This window comes from Protopterus annectens, chromosome 6.part0, assembly GCF_019279795.1.
Source record: "Protopterus annectens isolate FY-2018-M chromosome 6.part0, PAN1.0, whole genome shotgun sequence".
Taxonomy (NCBI): Eukaryota; Metazoa; Chordata; order Ceratodontiformes; family Protopteridae; genus Protopterus; species Protopterus annectens.
Window position 1 is genome coordinate 853,554,149 of NC_056737.1, and position 15,416 is coordinate 853,569,564.

Sequence of the window (15,416 nt, forward strand, 5' to 3'; positions counted from 1 at the left end):
CAGATAACTACAAGTATCAACTATATATATATATATATATATATATATATATATTTTACACACACACACACCCCTATCCTTAAATTACATAAAATTATTCAATTAACCCATTTTAACTATTAAAATGCCAAAATGTTACAATACCATTCCATAAACTGTTTTCCTTAACAGTAAGTATATACACACCTGCTTTTACTAAAACTTTTACTACCCTAACACTAAAAAACATACATTATGAATACAAATATAAATTACAATGCAAACTCCATTCAATTAAAATACACTGATGTTAAAAAGCATTAATAGATTAAATATGTATTAGCGACCTCTAGTGGTTAAATTCATATCATTGCAAGAATGTTTTAATACCTTAAATGAATGTAAATTTAAAATCCATCCACCCAAAATCTACAATTCTTCACTTTTTGTTAAAAGCATTAAAAAATTAAGAGCATTTGATCAAACTGCACATGTATAACAGAATCAAGTCACCTATTGACAAACAATGCATGTAAAAAGTACATATAAAAAACACGTATAAAAAATTAAAATACAGATCTATATCCAAAGGAATGTGCAAACATATTATTAAAAATATAAAAGTTTGTATAAAATTGTGTTTAAAAATTTATATTTAAAATTTATACTACAAATTCCTTTCACAATTTTGCTGCCCTAAGCTTCAATACAGGTGCTAGGGAAATCTAATCATTCAATCCTGGCCATTTATTACATTCTAAAACCAGTTGCAAGTATAACCTCCCTATACTCCAGTTTGAGTTCCCATGCACCTCCCCCCCCTCTGATGTGACTTAACTTCTTCTAATACAAAAAATGTAAATGAGGCTCCTCTACATGTTTGAGTGTGCTTATAAAGTGCATTCCTATTTTCTTTCCTAATATCACAGGTATGTTCATAAATCTCCTCTTCAAACTTCTCTCTGTTTTTCCTATATAAAAACCTTCACATTCCCCACATAGGGCTACATAAACCAAATGCCCTAAATGTTGAAAGGACTCCAGTCGCAACTAAACAGCTTCAACAATTTATTAAAATATAAAAAGCCAGTAAAATAACGTGAGTGCTTTTGTCTCGCCACAGAAACTTAGCACAAAGGATATAGACATGGAACTAAGGGTCAAGGCAAGGATAGAAAGAGCTGGAAAAAGGAATAAATGAAGTAAAATATGTTACATAAGTAGAGAAAGGAGAGAAGTCTTGAACAGAGACTAGTAAATGAATGACAGTAAAGTATCCAAGCAGAAAGCAGAACACTTGGAAACTCTGAACAAATTATTTGTCTTTCTTTCATTGAAAGACCGAAAGAGGAGCACAGCTCTATATGGAAAGTGAGGAAGACAATAAATGGACTGAAAAAAATGAATAAATAACAAAGGCACAGCACAGAAAGTGCAGCTTGCACTGAGGGAGAAAAGAGACAGGGAGCGAGAAGTTATGCCTTCTTAAGGAACTGGTTGCAGTTAAGAGAGACAATAACAGAGCTACTTAATATGTCCTTGAGCAGCATTAAAATTCTTAAGGACCAAATGTGTAAAAAAATGTAGATGCACTCCACAAGGCAACATGGGCAACTATCACCTGTGAAGTCTGACTTGAGTAGTAGCAAAAATCATGGTAGGATTAGCTGAATTTAGGTTTTTAGGTGGCAACAATTTCCACATCATCAACCAGCACAGGCCTGCACTAAGAAGATGCACCTAGACATGCCTAATCCAGTTTGATGTCTAGGTCACGGAAAAAGTAGAGGGGAGCAATCAGCTGATATCTTAGATTTCAGCAAGACCTTCGATTTTGTAGGAGATTGGCAAGCAAGCTGAAAGGGATAAAGAAAAAAATGGTCAAACTGGTTATAAGACAAGGCCCATAGAGTAACAGTGTATGTGGCGGTATTATTTCCATCAGAAAGGGAAGATGCAATGAAATGCCACAGAGGATAAATCTTGGGATACCCATTCTTTGATGTGTTGTCACTTAGATGATGCTTAGAAAACAAAAACAGTTTCTTTGTGGACAACAACAAAAAGGAAGAGGTATGGGCAGAGGGTGCATTCTTATTAAAGATCTGAGGACGCAATCATTACAGGTGGATAGATGGCAACTGTGAAATACAAGCTGCTTTACATGGAGACAACATTCATAAGATGATGACACTTACTCAGTCAAGAGAGATCTAACTCAAAGACAGAACAGGAAAAGACGTATGGGCACTTGTAGATGCAGCCATTGGAAAAAAAAAAAAAAAAATACAGAAGACAAGCAAAAAAGGATCCTGGTCTGCAGCAAAAACTCCACTGATAAGGAATTAACTCTCCTCCACCGCAGGTAACTGGCGAGACCTCAACCTGCATGCTGCATCCAGTTTGGAAGACTTTATGGGAAAATGAGATAGTGGACAGAGAGCAAAATAAGGCAACAAGAACGGTAAAGGAGATGAAACACAAGTTATATGAACAGAAGTATTAAGTGGGTGGGCTTTCTTCTTGCAAGGTAAGCAAGATGCAAATTGAGTCCACAAAATCATAAAAAAAAATTAATTGAAGAAAAAAGACTAAAGGCACAAAAATAGTTCCCAAATCTCAAACTGAAGACTCAAGCTTTAGTATGGGCATTTGAAAATACAATTTGACTGAGCAGGTGCTTATCAAATGGAGAATGCTCCTTGAGTGGGTAAGTGTTTGGGTTTGATAAGCTGTCCTGGCACTGAAGAGGGAGGAAAGAGGAGGAGGAATCAAGTGGTATGGCTCTCTTACCTCCCTGAGGTGGGGGGTACACAATGGAGTACTTAGTCATGGTACATTTCCCTGGTGGAGACCAGGGAAACTATCCATCGTGGTTCCAGGTTGGTGGGTGGGCTGGTGCTGGCATACATCCCTTGCAGAACTGATCTGCCCAGTGTAGTCACCCCACTGAACGTTCCATCTTCCCTAATGGAAATCAGCATGGACGGCTCTGCAAGGCACAAAAAAGAAAACGTGAACTACTTCTGATGGCTGCTTAAACGATGATACTTCCTCTCAGCCAACTCTCACCCTTCGTAATAAGGGAATGGGTCATTAAGTAGAGAGGGAGGTCAAGACTGGCATGTAGCAAAGGCAAAAAGTCGGAGAAACTGAATCTGACAACATAATGGAAATGTTTATATAAAAAGAAAGGTAATAGCAACATCATGCTCATAATAAGAAAAATAATATTCAGTATTTGCATACCTGTCAGTTGTGTAGGTGAAGCCAATGAAGGGCAAATTCATTCCAGTAAAACCAGCATGAGACACAGGAGGAACAATTTCCTAAGGAAACAAGCCAATGAACAAAATCAACATGAATGCTGTATTACCTGTAAGTACATAAGTTCTCTTCCAAATCAACTTTTTTTTTTTAAACAAGATGCATCCTTATTGAATTATCACTTGTGCCGTGGGCACTCATAAATTTAAACAATTGAAAATAAACCATATTGACTTATTTTCAGTTGCAAACATTATACATCACATATAATCTTCTGGTTAGTCATTGTCAGTCAAACATTACATAGCCCATTCAATCCCTGCCTTCCCTTAAACCTCATTCCTCCTCAGAAAAATTATTCTGCGTGTATAGTTCCAACAATTTCCATTTTTTCTATGTGATTTGCTCCTACCCTTTTCTAAAGATCCAACTTCCAGTTCTTTTATCTCTGTTACTATATTGACTACTTTTAGTGTGGCTGATCTTGTCTTTGATTTCCATTTTTGTAACTGCTTCTGTCACCGTCACCTGAATTAAACTCAGCAAGGCCTTTCTACATCTTGACAATTCCAATTCTGTATCACAGCTCAAAAAATACTTTCCTTAGTCACACCAATTTGCTCACCCAGTATTTTTGAAATCTACAAGAAATTCTTAAAATCTGCCACTTCATTTCATTCCACAAAATTATGCTCCCAATTACCTCTTTCTTCCCCATCAAACAATAGTCTTGGGAGTATAAAACTACTTAAGCAAACACTTCCAAAGATCTTAAATCTTCTAGACTTTGTGGCATACTTGGGAACCAAACATATATCCATACATTGCTTCTTTGTGAATTGCTTATTCAATCTCTCTTCCTAATCCTTTCTAAACCCCACTGATTGATTCCTATAATTATGCAATATTTTATATGTCCTACCAATTATCCAGCAGATTCTGTACTATATTCTATTAAAAAATATACCAGTGCTGGTCTTTTACTTAGGATTCCCCTATTTCTTTCTCTTTGCTTATATTCTGATATCAAACCTTGAAAGGAAAGGCCATCTGTAGTCTACTGTCCAAATGAATTTTTGGCCTCTTCCCGTTCTACTACATTTTCCTCTCTACTTATTTGCTCATAATACCTTGGTTCCTTTGCCAGTTTTCTCCAGTAAATTCCAGCTCCTTCTTGCCTACTCTCTGAACCCATAATTGCAGTCATCCCTATCAGCAGAATCCCCTTTCTCTATTTCTGTTTTGGCTCAGTTCTTAGAATACTTTCTGCTACTTTATGAGTATAATATCCTGTATGGTTATTGTTATTCTCCTTAAGGATCTGCATCCAAAATTCCAGTCTCTTCCTATTTCTTGAGTTTCCCTATTTCATCATCATCCCTTTTTACTTTGAATTATAGTTTTCTGCTTGTGCTATGTACAGGAGAATACCCCATTCAAATCAGATAATCTCACACCACCTTGTTCTGTTGGAAGGATCAACTTATCTCATCTCTTGCCCTCTTCCACTCCCAGATAAAATCCTTCAGCTATTTATTAACTGCTATCCACAACTTCTCTTCTGGCTGACAAAAGCATGCCTGACCTGTGTATAAGACTAAAGGTACTAAAAACATTTTCACTGCTTATCTTACTATCCATATCCATAAAACAGTGCTTACAATTTCTCAGTTTTTGTATTACCTACTGTGTAGCATATTCCCACATATTCTTAGCTGTCATAGCAGACTCCTTTTTAATCCATACTCCTAAGTATTTCATTTTATCATAGTCCCATATATAAGGGTACTGCTGAACCAATTTGTGTATGGGTACATAGTTTACAGCTACTGCTTTATCTTCATTAATTTTGTATTCTGAAAAGACTCTAAACTGGCTCAGAATGTTCCACAACAATGACATGTCCTTCTTCTGGTTTTATCAGGTACAAAATAAAATAAAGCCAACTTTTCTTGATTATCATACCAATTATATACTTGAATTTATGAGTACCTTATTTTTGCCAATGGTTCTAAATACAATGCAAATAACAAAAGTGAAAGAGGACACCCCTGCCTGGTTCCTTTGCTCAAACTCAAACAGAACTTATCAGAGGACTCCGCCACTTTAATTTTCACCTCCAATTCCTTATATATCCTACTAATCAACCTTATTTTATCAGGGAATGCAAATGTTTGCATTGAATTGCCCTACTCATAAAATCTCAGCTTACTCTGTCAAGTGCTTCTTTGCATCAAGGCCCATCAGAAACAGTGGCATTTTCTTACATTCTGCTTCCCTCTGGATTATCAGTGTTCTATTAATGTCAAATGTTTGCCTCCCCTCCACAAACCATACTTGATCTATATCTATCAATGTTGGCATCACATTTGCAATTCTTTAAGCCATTAAAGACAAACACTTCATGGTTTGGACTCAAAATGATCCTATATGAAAGCTGGATCTGATGGGTCTTTGCCATCTTTAGACATTACAACCACCACAGCTTTCTTCTAGGACGCTGGTGCTTCTCTTCACTTTCTCCCATCCTAGCTTACTAACTTCCACAGGAATACCAAATATTCCTGGAGACTTTCCTTTAAATTGGTTATATATCACCATTTTTATCTCATCACCTCCTATCCTAATTGTTAGTAATCAGCCTCATCTACCTCTAACCGTTGCATATTTAATTCTTCCATAAACATTTCCATTTGTGCTTTTTCTTGATTTACATACTTCTCTGCTTTATACAAACTTTCATAAAATTTCCAAAATATTTCTAACACCTCTACAGGATCTCTATTTTCCTTGTTATAAGCTCCCTAAGTTTGGCAACAACTCTTTCTATTTTCCAATGCCTGAGCCATTGTGCTAAAAGCTTTTGTTCACAGGAGATATTATCCAAAACAGTTGCTTAACAGAAATCTTTCTACACTCTTTAGCACTCTGCAGTTGCACATATCCTTGCTCTGTGAGATTCCCCCTATTCTGCAATACTTCAACCTTTTAAATTTTACTTTTATCAAATAATTATTCTAACATCTGTAAACCAAAAGAAAGAAAAAACAGACTAGGATTTTCATCTTATCATGTAAAGTTCTCATTTGTACACAACAGTTGTTACCTTGGGAAGCCTAGATTTTCAGGAACAAACAGAATGAATCATTCATTCTTTTCTGACAGCCACATTATACTACTCAAAGCTGTAGGGGAGATGGAAACTATCATGGTAACTAAAGTTCATAAGCCAGAGGACGAATCTTGGACAAGAGCCCTAGTCAACTGCAGGACACAGACTTACTCACACGGCTCTATATCACCATATCGAATGGTGATAATGCCGAACGCCGAAAATATCGAAAGTTCATGAGAACAAACTTGTGTTTTTGGGGTCGTAGTACAGTAAGGATTGGGATAGTTGCCCTTTCCTCACTGTAGTGCGACCTCTGAGTTGGAAAAAGAAGTTATGTACCTACCATAACGTTCCATGTTAGTTGTCTTCTTCCCGCCTTCTTTCTTGCTGGTTGGGTTCGGAGCCGATCCTCGGCTCCGACTCGGCCATCTTCAAAAGCTCGAGAGCTGCATACTGGCTCGAGGCTACCCCATATCCCATGATGCCTGGCGCTAGATACCCAGATCTCGTTTGGTAAGTCTAACTGCAGACATAATAAGGAAAGGATCCTATCCTGGAATATATAAAACCTCCAGAGAGGCTACTAGACAGAAAGGAATAGCCAGAGAAGACTCAGCCAGTGAGAAAACCATAAGTAACTCTTCTCGGTCTACAAGGATAGCGGGATGGAGGGTGGAACGCAAGAAAGAAGGGGAGAAGAAGACAACTAACATGGAATGTTATGGTAGGTACATAACTTGCATAACTTCTTTATGTTAAGTTGTCTATCTCGCCTTCATTCTTGCTGGTTGGGACAGCATCCCTAGCACCTAAAATCCTGGGTGGCTCATCGGAACAAACTCTTCAGAACAGTGGAACCAAAATCTGCTCTGTTTCTAGAAACCACATCCAACTTATAATGCGAAATTAAAGTATGTGGGTTGGCCCACGTAGCCGCAGCACAAATAGATTCCATGGGCAACCTAGCCTGAAAGGCCACCGAAGTGGCTAAAGTCCTGGTGGAGTGACCTTTTGGTTTAACAGGTAATTGTTTATTCCTCGGTTGATAAATAAATGTGATGATAGAAGTCAACCACCTGGACAAGGTTACTTTTGAGACTGGAAGACCTTGTTTACCCTCAGCAGAAGAAAGGAAAAGTTGGTCCGATTTCCTGATATCCTTAGTTCTATGTAAATAGAAACGTAGTTGCCTGTGAACAACTGATGCAACTTATATTCCCGTCCTGTTGGAGTGGTTGGGAAAAAACACAGGAAGGTCTATGGACTGATTCAAATTATTTTCTGAAGAGGCCTTAGGAAGGAAGGATTAGTCCGGAGAGCAACCCTATCATTGTGGAACACTAGGTACGGAGGATGGGTACAAAGAGCCTGCAGTTCCGAAACTCTTCTGGCTGAAGTAATGGCTACCAGAGAGTTTTCCAAGATAAAAACTTCAGGGAACAAGAAGCTGCAGGTTCGAAGGGAGGTAATATTAGAGAAGCTAAAATCAAATTTAGATCCCACCGAGGTAGAGGATCTCTCACTGGAGGCCTGAGTAGAGTGGTCCCTTTGAGAAAGGCTCTACATAGCTTATGGGACATGATATTATTTCCCAACAGGCCAATGTGAAAATTTGAAACTGCAGCTAACTGAACTCTAATTGTAGCGGAAGCGGACCCAGAATGAAAGAGTTCCGCAAGAAAATCCAAAATGTGGTGTATAGAAGCTGAAAAGGGATCTATACTCTTAGTCTCTGCTCAGGAAGAAAAACGTTTCCCCTTACTAGCATAAGTTTTTCTAGTGGTAGACTTGTGCAATGATAAAATAATTTCCCGCACAGACGGGGAGATATCTGGAAGCCTGGCTAAGGTTGGAAGTGGAGAAACCAAGCAGTGAGCTGGAGAGATTGCAGGGATTGGTGCAGCCTGCCAAATTGATGGATTACAAGGTCTGGAACTGGGTCCAGAGTCCAAGGCTGCTCGAGAAGATGTCGAGGCCAGTAAGGAGCACTGAGGATCATTTTGAAGCCCAAAATGGTAGCTTTCTGTATCAGTTTTGGAATAAAGGGGAAATGGAGGGAATGCATAAAGAAGTCCCTGTGGCCAATCGGGGACTAGAGCGTCTCTGGGGGAATGTCCGGGAAGTGGAAGGAGAGAGAAGAATTTGTTGCACTTGCTGTTGAAAGGGGTGGCAAAAAGGTCGCAGCAAGGCTGGTCCCATTTGCGGAATATTTGGTCCGCAACTACTTGATTCAGAGACCACTCGTGAGGCATGAGAATTGCTCTGCTCAGCCTGTCTGCTTTGAAGTTGGACTTCCCAGGGATGTGCGTTGCGATCAGAAACCGTTGGGAAGAGATCGCCCACTGCCAGAGTCTGAGTGCTTCTCGACATAGGGGGTAGGACTTGGTTCCGCCCTGCTTGTTGATGTACCACACTACTGACATTGTCCATTTGAATTGCAATGGTCCCAGTAGGAAGAGAGTCCTGAAGAGCTTGCAACGCTAGAAGCACAGCCCTCATCTCCAAGATGTTTATATGCAGGTGGCACTCGTGAGGTTGCGAGGTACTTTGGACTGTCCTGCCCTGATAATGCCCCCCCCACCCGATCAGGGAAGCATCCGTGGTAACCATAGCAACTGGGGGGGGTACAAATGGTCTGCCTAGGGGTACTGATGTGGAGACCATCCACCATGCAAGGTGCTTTTTGCATGCTTCTGTGATCATGATCATGTGAGACATGGGAAGCTGCTGGAAGGACCAGTGGGTGAAAAGCAGCCACTGGAGGATCCTCATGTGAAAATGAGCTAGAGGAACAAGTATGATCGCTGCTGCCACGAGACCTAGAGTTTTGGGGACGAACCTGGCTTGAATTCTCTTGCATGCTAAAAAGACCTGTACATGTTGATGAATTACTAATACCCTGTCTGGTGGAAGGCTCGCTGACATGTCTTTTGTATTTAAATTTGCGCCTATAAAGGTGATAGACTGACAGGGCGACAATGAAGACTTTTTGAAATTTATTGTTATACCTAGTCTGGAACAAGTCTCGATAGTGTAGTGGCTCGCAGAAGGTGACGCCTGATGGTAGCACTAAGGAGACAGTCGTCTAGATATGGAAACACCTGAAATCCTTGCTGTCTCAGGTGAGCGGTAACTACTGCCATACATTTCGTGAACACCCTGGGGGCTGTGGTGAGACCAAAGGGCAGAGCTCTGAACTGGTAATGGCTGGCTCCCAGCTGGAAGCGAAGGAATCTTCTGGAGCTTCTATCCATTTTGACGTGGTAGTACGCATCCTGAAGATCTATAGAGCATCCAATTGTCCTGACCCAGAAAGGGTATAATGGACTGTAGCGTGACCATCCGAAACTTGGTTCTTTGTACAGACCTGTTCAGTCTGCTGAGATCCACAATGGGTCTCCAGTCCCCTGTCTTTTTTGGTACCAAAAAGAACCTTGAGTAAATTCCGGATCCTTGTTGGTCTGCTGGGACTTGCTGGATGGCCCTTTTTCTTAGCAGTTCTGAAATTTCTTGTACTGCTTGATCCCTTAGATTGGGTGGAACATCTGGAAGGGACTTGTTTGACACCACAGGAGTGCGAACAAAGGGTATTCTGTAGCCTCCGGATATAATTGACTGTACCCATTTGTCTTGTGTTATGTCTTGCCAGGCTCTTGGGTACAGCGATAATCTTCCCCCGACTTATTTTATAGTTAATAACTACAGTGGTTACAGCTGGACAATTTTGTTTTATGTATTATGAGCAACTTGAGTGCTTTCAGCTAAATTAATGATTTTACTTTATTTCCAAACCACATTGCTATTTCCATTGGACAATTGATTTATTGGTTTCAATTGATGATGTATAAAAGGCACCTTATTCAGAGCTATTTTAGATTTTCTGATGAAGACCTTGGTCATTGGGGTCGAAAAGTTATGAATTTTTGTGCCGTTAAGCTCTTGAAGACTGTGATTTTCTGCTGTTCTTGTCTTCGTTTTTGAATAAAGTGTAATTTCAGGTTTCAGACCTTCATTTGGATTCTCCTGGCAAGCTTGTCCAAGTAAAAGCGTAACTGTCTCTGTATGTCCAAAGTATGCAGAAGTCTCTTCCCTTTATTCTGTGGGTTTGGATAAAAGGTAGGCAAATGTATGGTTTGGTTAAGAGCCACGCTGGACACTACCTTAAGCATACATGTTGGGTTTGTCCTTAGAGAAACCCTGTCCTGATGGAAAATAATACAAGGTTCCACAGCCATTAATGCCTGTAACTCTGAAACTCTTCTTGCTGAAGTTATTGCTAGGAAAAGAGCGGTTTTCCATGACAAGTATTTTATCTCTGCTGTATTGGCTGGTCAAAAGGAGGCAGTGTGCGTTTTTCCAAGACAAAGTTGAGGTCCCATGCAGTATTGGAGCTCTCCTTGGAGGTCTTATGTTTTTGGCCCCTCTGAGAAACTGTCTTAGCAGTGGATGAGAAAAAATAGGTGGGTCCGTACTGTAATGAGCTGAAATGGCAGAGGCATGGATCTTAATTGATGAGAGGGATAGGCCTTCGTCCAGCATCTCAGTTAGGTATTGCAAAATTTGAGGAATACTTGGTACAAGCGAGTCCATTCCCTGCGCTTGGTTCCAAGCACAGAATCTTTTCCATTTTTCTGCATAAGAGTTTCTGGTGCTGGGCCTCCTGGCCTCCAAAATAACATCCATAACTGCTTTAGAGAGATGTGTGTTCTGAATTATTACATTATCCGCCATGCAGCCAGATTTAGGGTTCTGAGTTGGCTGTGCAGAATCTGATTGTTCTGTCGGGTCAGCAAATGAGGTATTAGAGGCAATGCCCAGGCTGGGCCTTGAGACAAGCTCTTTAGGATTGGGTACCAATGCTGGCGTGGCCAGTCTGGGACAATCAGTATCATGTTTGGCTTTTCTTGTCTGACCTTTAGGAGTACCTTGGAGAGGAGGGGCAGAGGAGGGAAGGCATATACAGTTATGGCTTTCCAGTTGAATGAAAGGGAATCCACTTTTCATGCTTGCTTGTGGTAAGTGCGAGTGAAGAAACTCTTTAGCTGGCAGTTGTGAGGGGAGACGAATAGATCTATGTCTGGGCATCCTCATTTCCCTGTTATCATGTTGAAGATTTGTGGATCTAGTTTCCACTCGTGAGGATCCATGAGGTTTCTGCTTAGTTCGTCTGCCAAAGTATGTCTTTCCTGGCAGGAATTGTGCTTGCAGATGTACTTGATAAATCAATGCTGTGTTCCACAAAGTCATGGCTTGCCTGCAGAGGGGGTAGGAATGTGTGCCCCCTTGCTTGTTTATGTACCACATGACTGTAGTATTGTCCGTCTTCATCAGTAGTTGTCCTGGATGAAGTAGATCCTTAAAGGCTGTCAGGGCATTTTGTACACCTAGCATCTCTTTTTGATTGATATGAATATGCATTTGGTTTGTGGGCCATGTGCCCTGAATACATTTTCCTGCCTTGTGTGCCCCCCAGGCATAATCTGATGCATCTGTTGTTAGTATCTGCCTGGCAGTGTGTAAGCTGAATGGCTGTCCCTTGTTGTGGTGACAGGCCTGAGCCCACCATTGAAATTCCTGTTGCAGGCAGGGAATGAGAGTAATTAATGTTTCCAGGCTGTGGCAATGTTGAGTGCAAACACTTTTTTAGATACCATTGTAGTTTCCTCATATGCAGTCTTGCATATGGAATTAGTAGAATGCAGGATGCCATGTAGCCCAGAGCCTGCAGAATTTTTCTTGCAGATAACTGGGTCTTTGTTGCCATGTCTTTGAAGTAAGAAGTCAGATGCCTTTGTCTGGCGTGAGATAAGCCATCTGGGCAGTTGTATTTAAGCTTGCACCCAGGAATATTATCTCTTGAGAGGGTACTAGTTTTGATTTCTGTTCGTTTACTGTGTACCCTAGGCAAATTAGTAATCTTTTTACAAACGCCAGATGCTGTAGTAGAATATCTTTGTTCTTTGCTTGAATAAGGCAGTCGTCCAAGTAGGGATATATTTGAATTCCTCTTTGTCTGCAAAATGCAATTACTGGTGCCAGGCATTTTGTGAAGACTCTGGGCGCAGTAGATAAGCCAAAGGGCAGTGCAGAGAATTGGTAGTGCATTGAGCCAGCTATGAATCTGAGGTATCTTCTGCAAGATTGTCTGATTGGGACATGCAGGTATGTCTCTTTGAGGTCCAAAGTTACCAGCCAAGCCTTCTTGTCCAGCATGGGCAGAAGCTGCTGTAGAGTCAACATTTTGAATTTTGGGATGTCCAGAAAAGTATTTAGAATAGACAGGTCCAGAATCGGTCTCCAGGCTTTGTCCTTTCTTGGTACTAAGAAAAGTCTTGAGTAAAATCCTTGTCCCTGCTCTTGTTGTGGCAATGGCTGAAAAGCCCCCATGTCCATGAGAGATGAAACTTGTTTTTGTGCCTCTTGCCATTGATTGCGTGGCAGGTCTGGCATACCTTTTGCCTTTGGAAGGGTGTGAAAGTGGAACCTGTAGCCCTGAGAGACTATATTTAAGACCCATTTGTCCTGGGTTATCTTGTGCCAGTTTTGTGAAAAAAGTGCTAGCTTTCCCCCTAAGGGTACTGCCAAAAAATAAGTGCTTGGCATTGGCAGAGGGAAATCATTGGGACTGTTTTCTATAAGTATGTGATTTGTCTTCTCCGCTTTTGGAGGTAGAAGCACCCCATTGTTTGGGCCTGTATGAGCCCTGGGGCTGTTGCCTGCCTCTAGGGCATCTGAATCTGCCTCTTTGTGGTCTGTCTGACACTGGAAAGGACCAATTCTTAGAGGGCCAGTTCCTGCTAAATCTGGGTGGCTGTACCTGTAAGAAATCCTTTACTGTCTGCATAGATTTTGCCTTATCCTCCATTTTCTTCAACACCTCTTCTGCCTTAACACCAAACAAAGTATCATGCTGTAATGGAGCATCATCAGGCAGATTCTGTTCCTTTAACCAAGCTGCCTTCTAATAACAGAACCTGTAACAGCGGCCCTGCACGAGGCCTCCAGTGAATCATAGCCACATTGCAAAGTATGTTTTCCCACTTGTTCAGCTGCATGCAATAAATCCTGCAAATCTTTGTTCTCAGAACATTCAGAATTTCACAACATTTTTTGTTTTAACAAAGACATTAAGTACTGCTGATATTTGAGCATATGAAATTGACAATTTAAAGCCCTTACAGCCAAGGTAGCAGAAGTGTAAACTTTTTTCCCCCATCTGTCCAAAGCCCTAGAATCTCTATCTGAGGGGGCAGGGGTTTGGCAGAAGCAGCCTTGACCCCTTTGGGACCCTGTGAGATAGTTTCTGGGTCAGCAGCAGGGTTCTTGTAAAGAAATTTATGAGAGTCTGGGACCCTGTAGTATCTGTCCGGCTTAACAGGGGCAGGAGGTAAAGAGTCTGGAGACAGGCCGGACTCTGAGAAAACATCATCTACTCTGTCTAGAACAGGGGGAATTGCAAGGGGTCTGTGCTAAGAAAGTAAAAGAAAGTCTCTAAGTCTTTTCTTAGTATTGGAATAATCATGGCTCTCCCAATGGAAATGCTCCCTCATGGTATGCAGGGTTGCCCCAAATGAATAGTCCTCAGGAGGAGAAGCTGAAGGGATAGAATCTTCAGCATCAGAATCCTCATAGGGAGGAACAGAATATCCCTGATCAGAAGAGGAGTCAGAGGAAATGGAAACCTGATCAGAGGAATCATATTAAGTGTCTTGCCTAGGCCTCTTATCAGGAGGGGGATGGGAACCCCTGATCAAAGAAATTAGGTCTTCGGCCATTTTGAGCATCTGTTTTTTAGGCATAGAAGTCTGTCCTGGAGAATGCTGAACTGTTTTCCTTGTCTATAAAGCTGTTTTAGACTTTGTCTTGGATGCTGAAGTAGGCTTTATATAAAGTTGTGTAGGTTTGAAGACACCCTCAGAAGCCGATGCCTGCTCAGCGGCTCCGGACTCATCTGAGGGATTAATTTCCCAAGGGCCAATACCTTGAGTATCCAGAGGCCTAGCTGTGTCAACGGGGGAGTTGGAGGTGGCCTGTGGCTCTGAGGTAGCGGGAGTCAGGGGCTGTGAAAGCGCCTCACTGAGCACCAGCGAACCGGCGACTGGCCTAGAAGAGGCTTCGTTGTCGGTTTTGGACCTCGGATGCTTGTCCTTTTCTTTATCCTTGCGTTTTTTATGAATTCCGGTCGTTGGTTGTTCCGACGTCATTATGTAATTAAACCTTCTGCCAAAATAATGAAAAGCAAAATCGTACCGACGCTTAATAGTGCGTTGGTTAAATCGAGCACAAAACCAACAACTAGCAACGTCATGGTCAGGGCCTAGGCAAGGAATACAGTAAGAGTGGAAATCCTTATGAGGTATTTGCTTCCCACAAGAAATACAATTGTTAACTTTTTCTGACATCGGTCTGGAGCAAGAAAAAAGTTTCCACAACGGGGTACTTAGCTTTATTGAAGACTTCGGATCTGAAATTCGATTTTGAAAATCTCAGGAGTCGGCCGACTGGCACTTGCGAACTGCTTTTGCTGCGGGCACCGCGCAGCAAGAAAGACTGAAGAAAATGGCGTCGGCTGCATCTTTTATACCCCTGGCGCACTGACGTCAGGGAAGAGGCGATAGCAACCGACGCCGGACCAGGACTTGGGAATTCAGGCCGACTGCGGGTAGCCTGCCAGCAGGATAATCCAAGTGTAATGACTGCAACAGTGAAACACGATGAACATCCAACATTCAATCTATCAGTTATAGTTAGGAATTCGTTCTATCTTGTCCAATTAATTACCCAGGGTATATGTTACCCAGGTCTAAGAATGTCACAATCACTCTCTAGTCTTCAATGATCAAGAGGGTAAGGCGGTCCACACAGCCTAACTGGACCTCGCCAAGGCCTTCAACACCATCCCCCACTCTGGAATCATAGATAAACTTATTAAGCTGGGCATTAATCCTTATGTCACTTGATGGGTTGCCAACTGGCTTACTGACAGAACCCAGACTGTAAAAGTAGCAGACTCCAAATCCAGCTCCAGACAAGTGGAGTATCTCAGGGTTCAGTC

General features: G+C 41.4%; 1 protein-coding gene across 1 annotated transcript in view; it reads right to left on the reverse strand.

The window, feature by feature from the left end:
* LOC122803905 (serine/threonine-protein kinase MRCK beta-like) overlaps positions 1-15,416 on the reverse strand; it is a gene marked incomplete in the record, with an annotated part of 2,302,169 nt that overhangs the window by 1,197,233 nt on the left and 1,089,520 nt on the right. Inside the window, 1 exon segment of the mRNA XM_044073588.1 lies at positions 3,229-3,308. Within this exon segment, the coding sequence (XP_043929523.1) occupies positions 3,229-3,308 (80 nt within the window).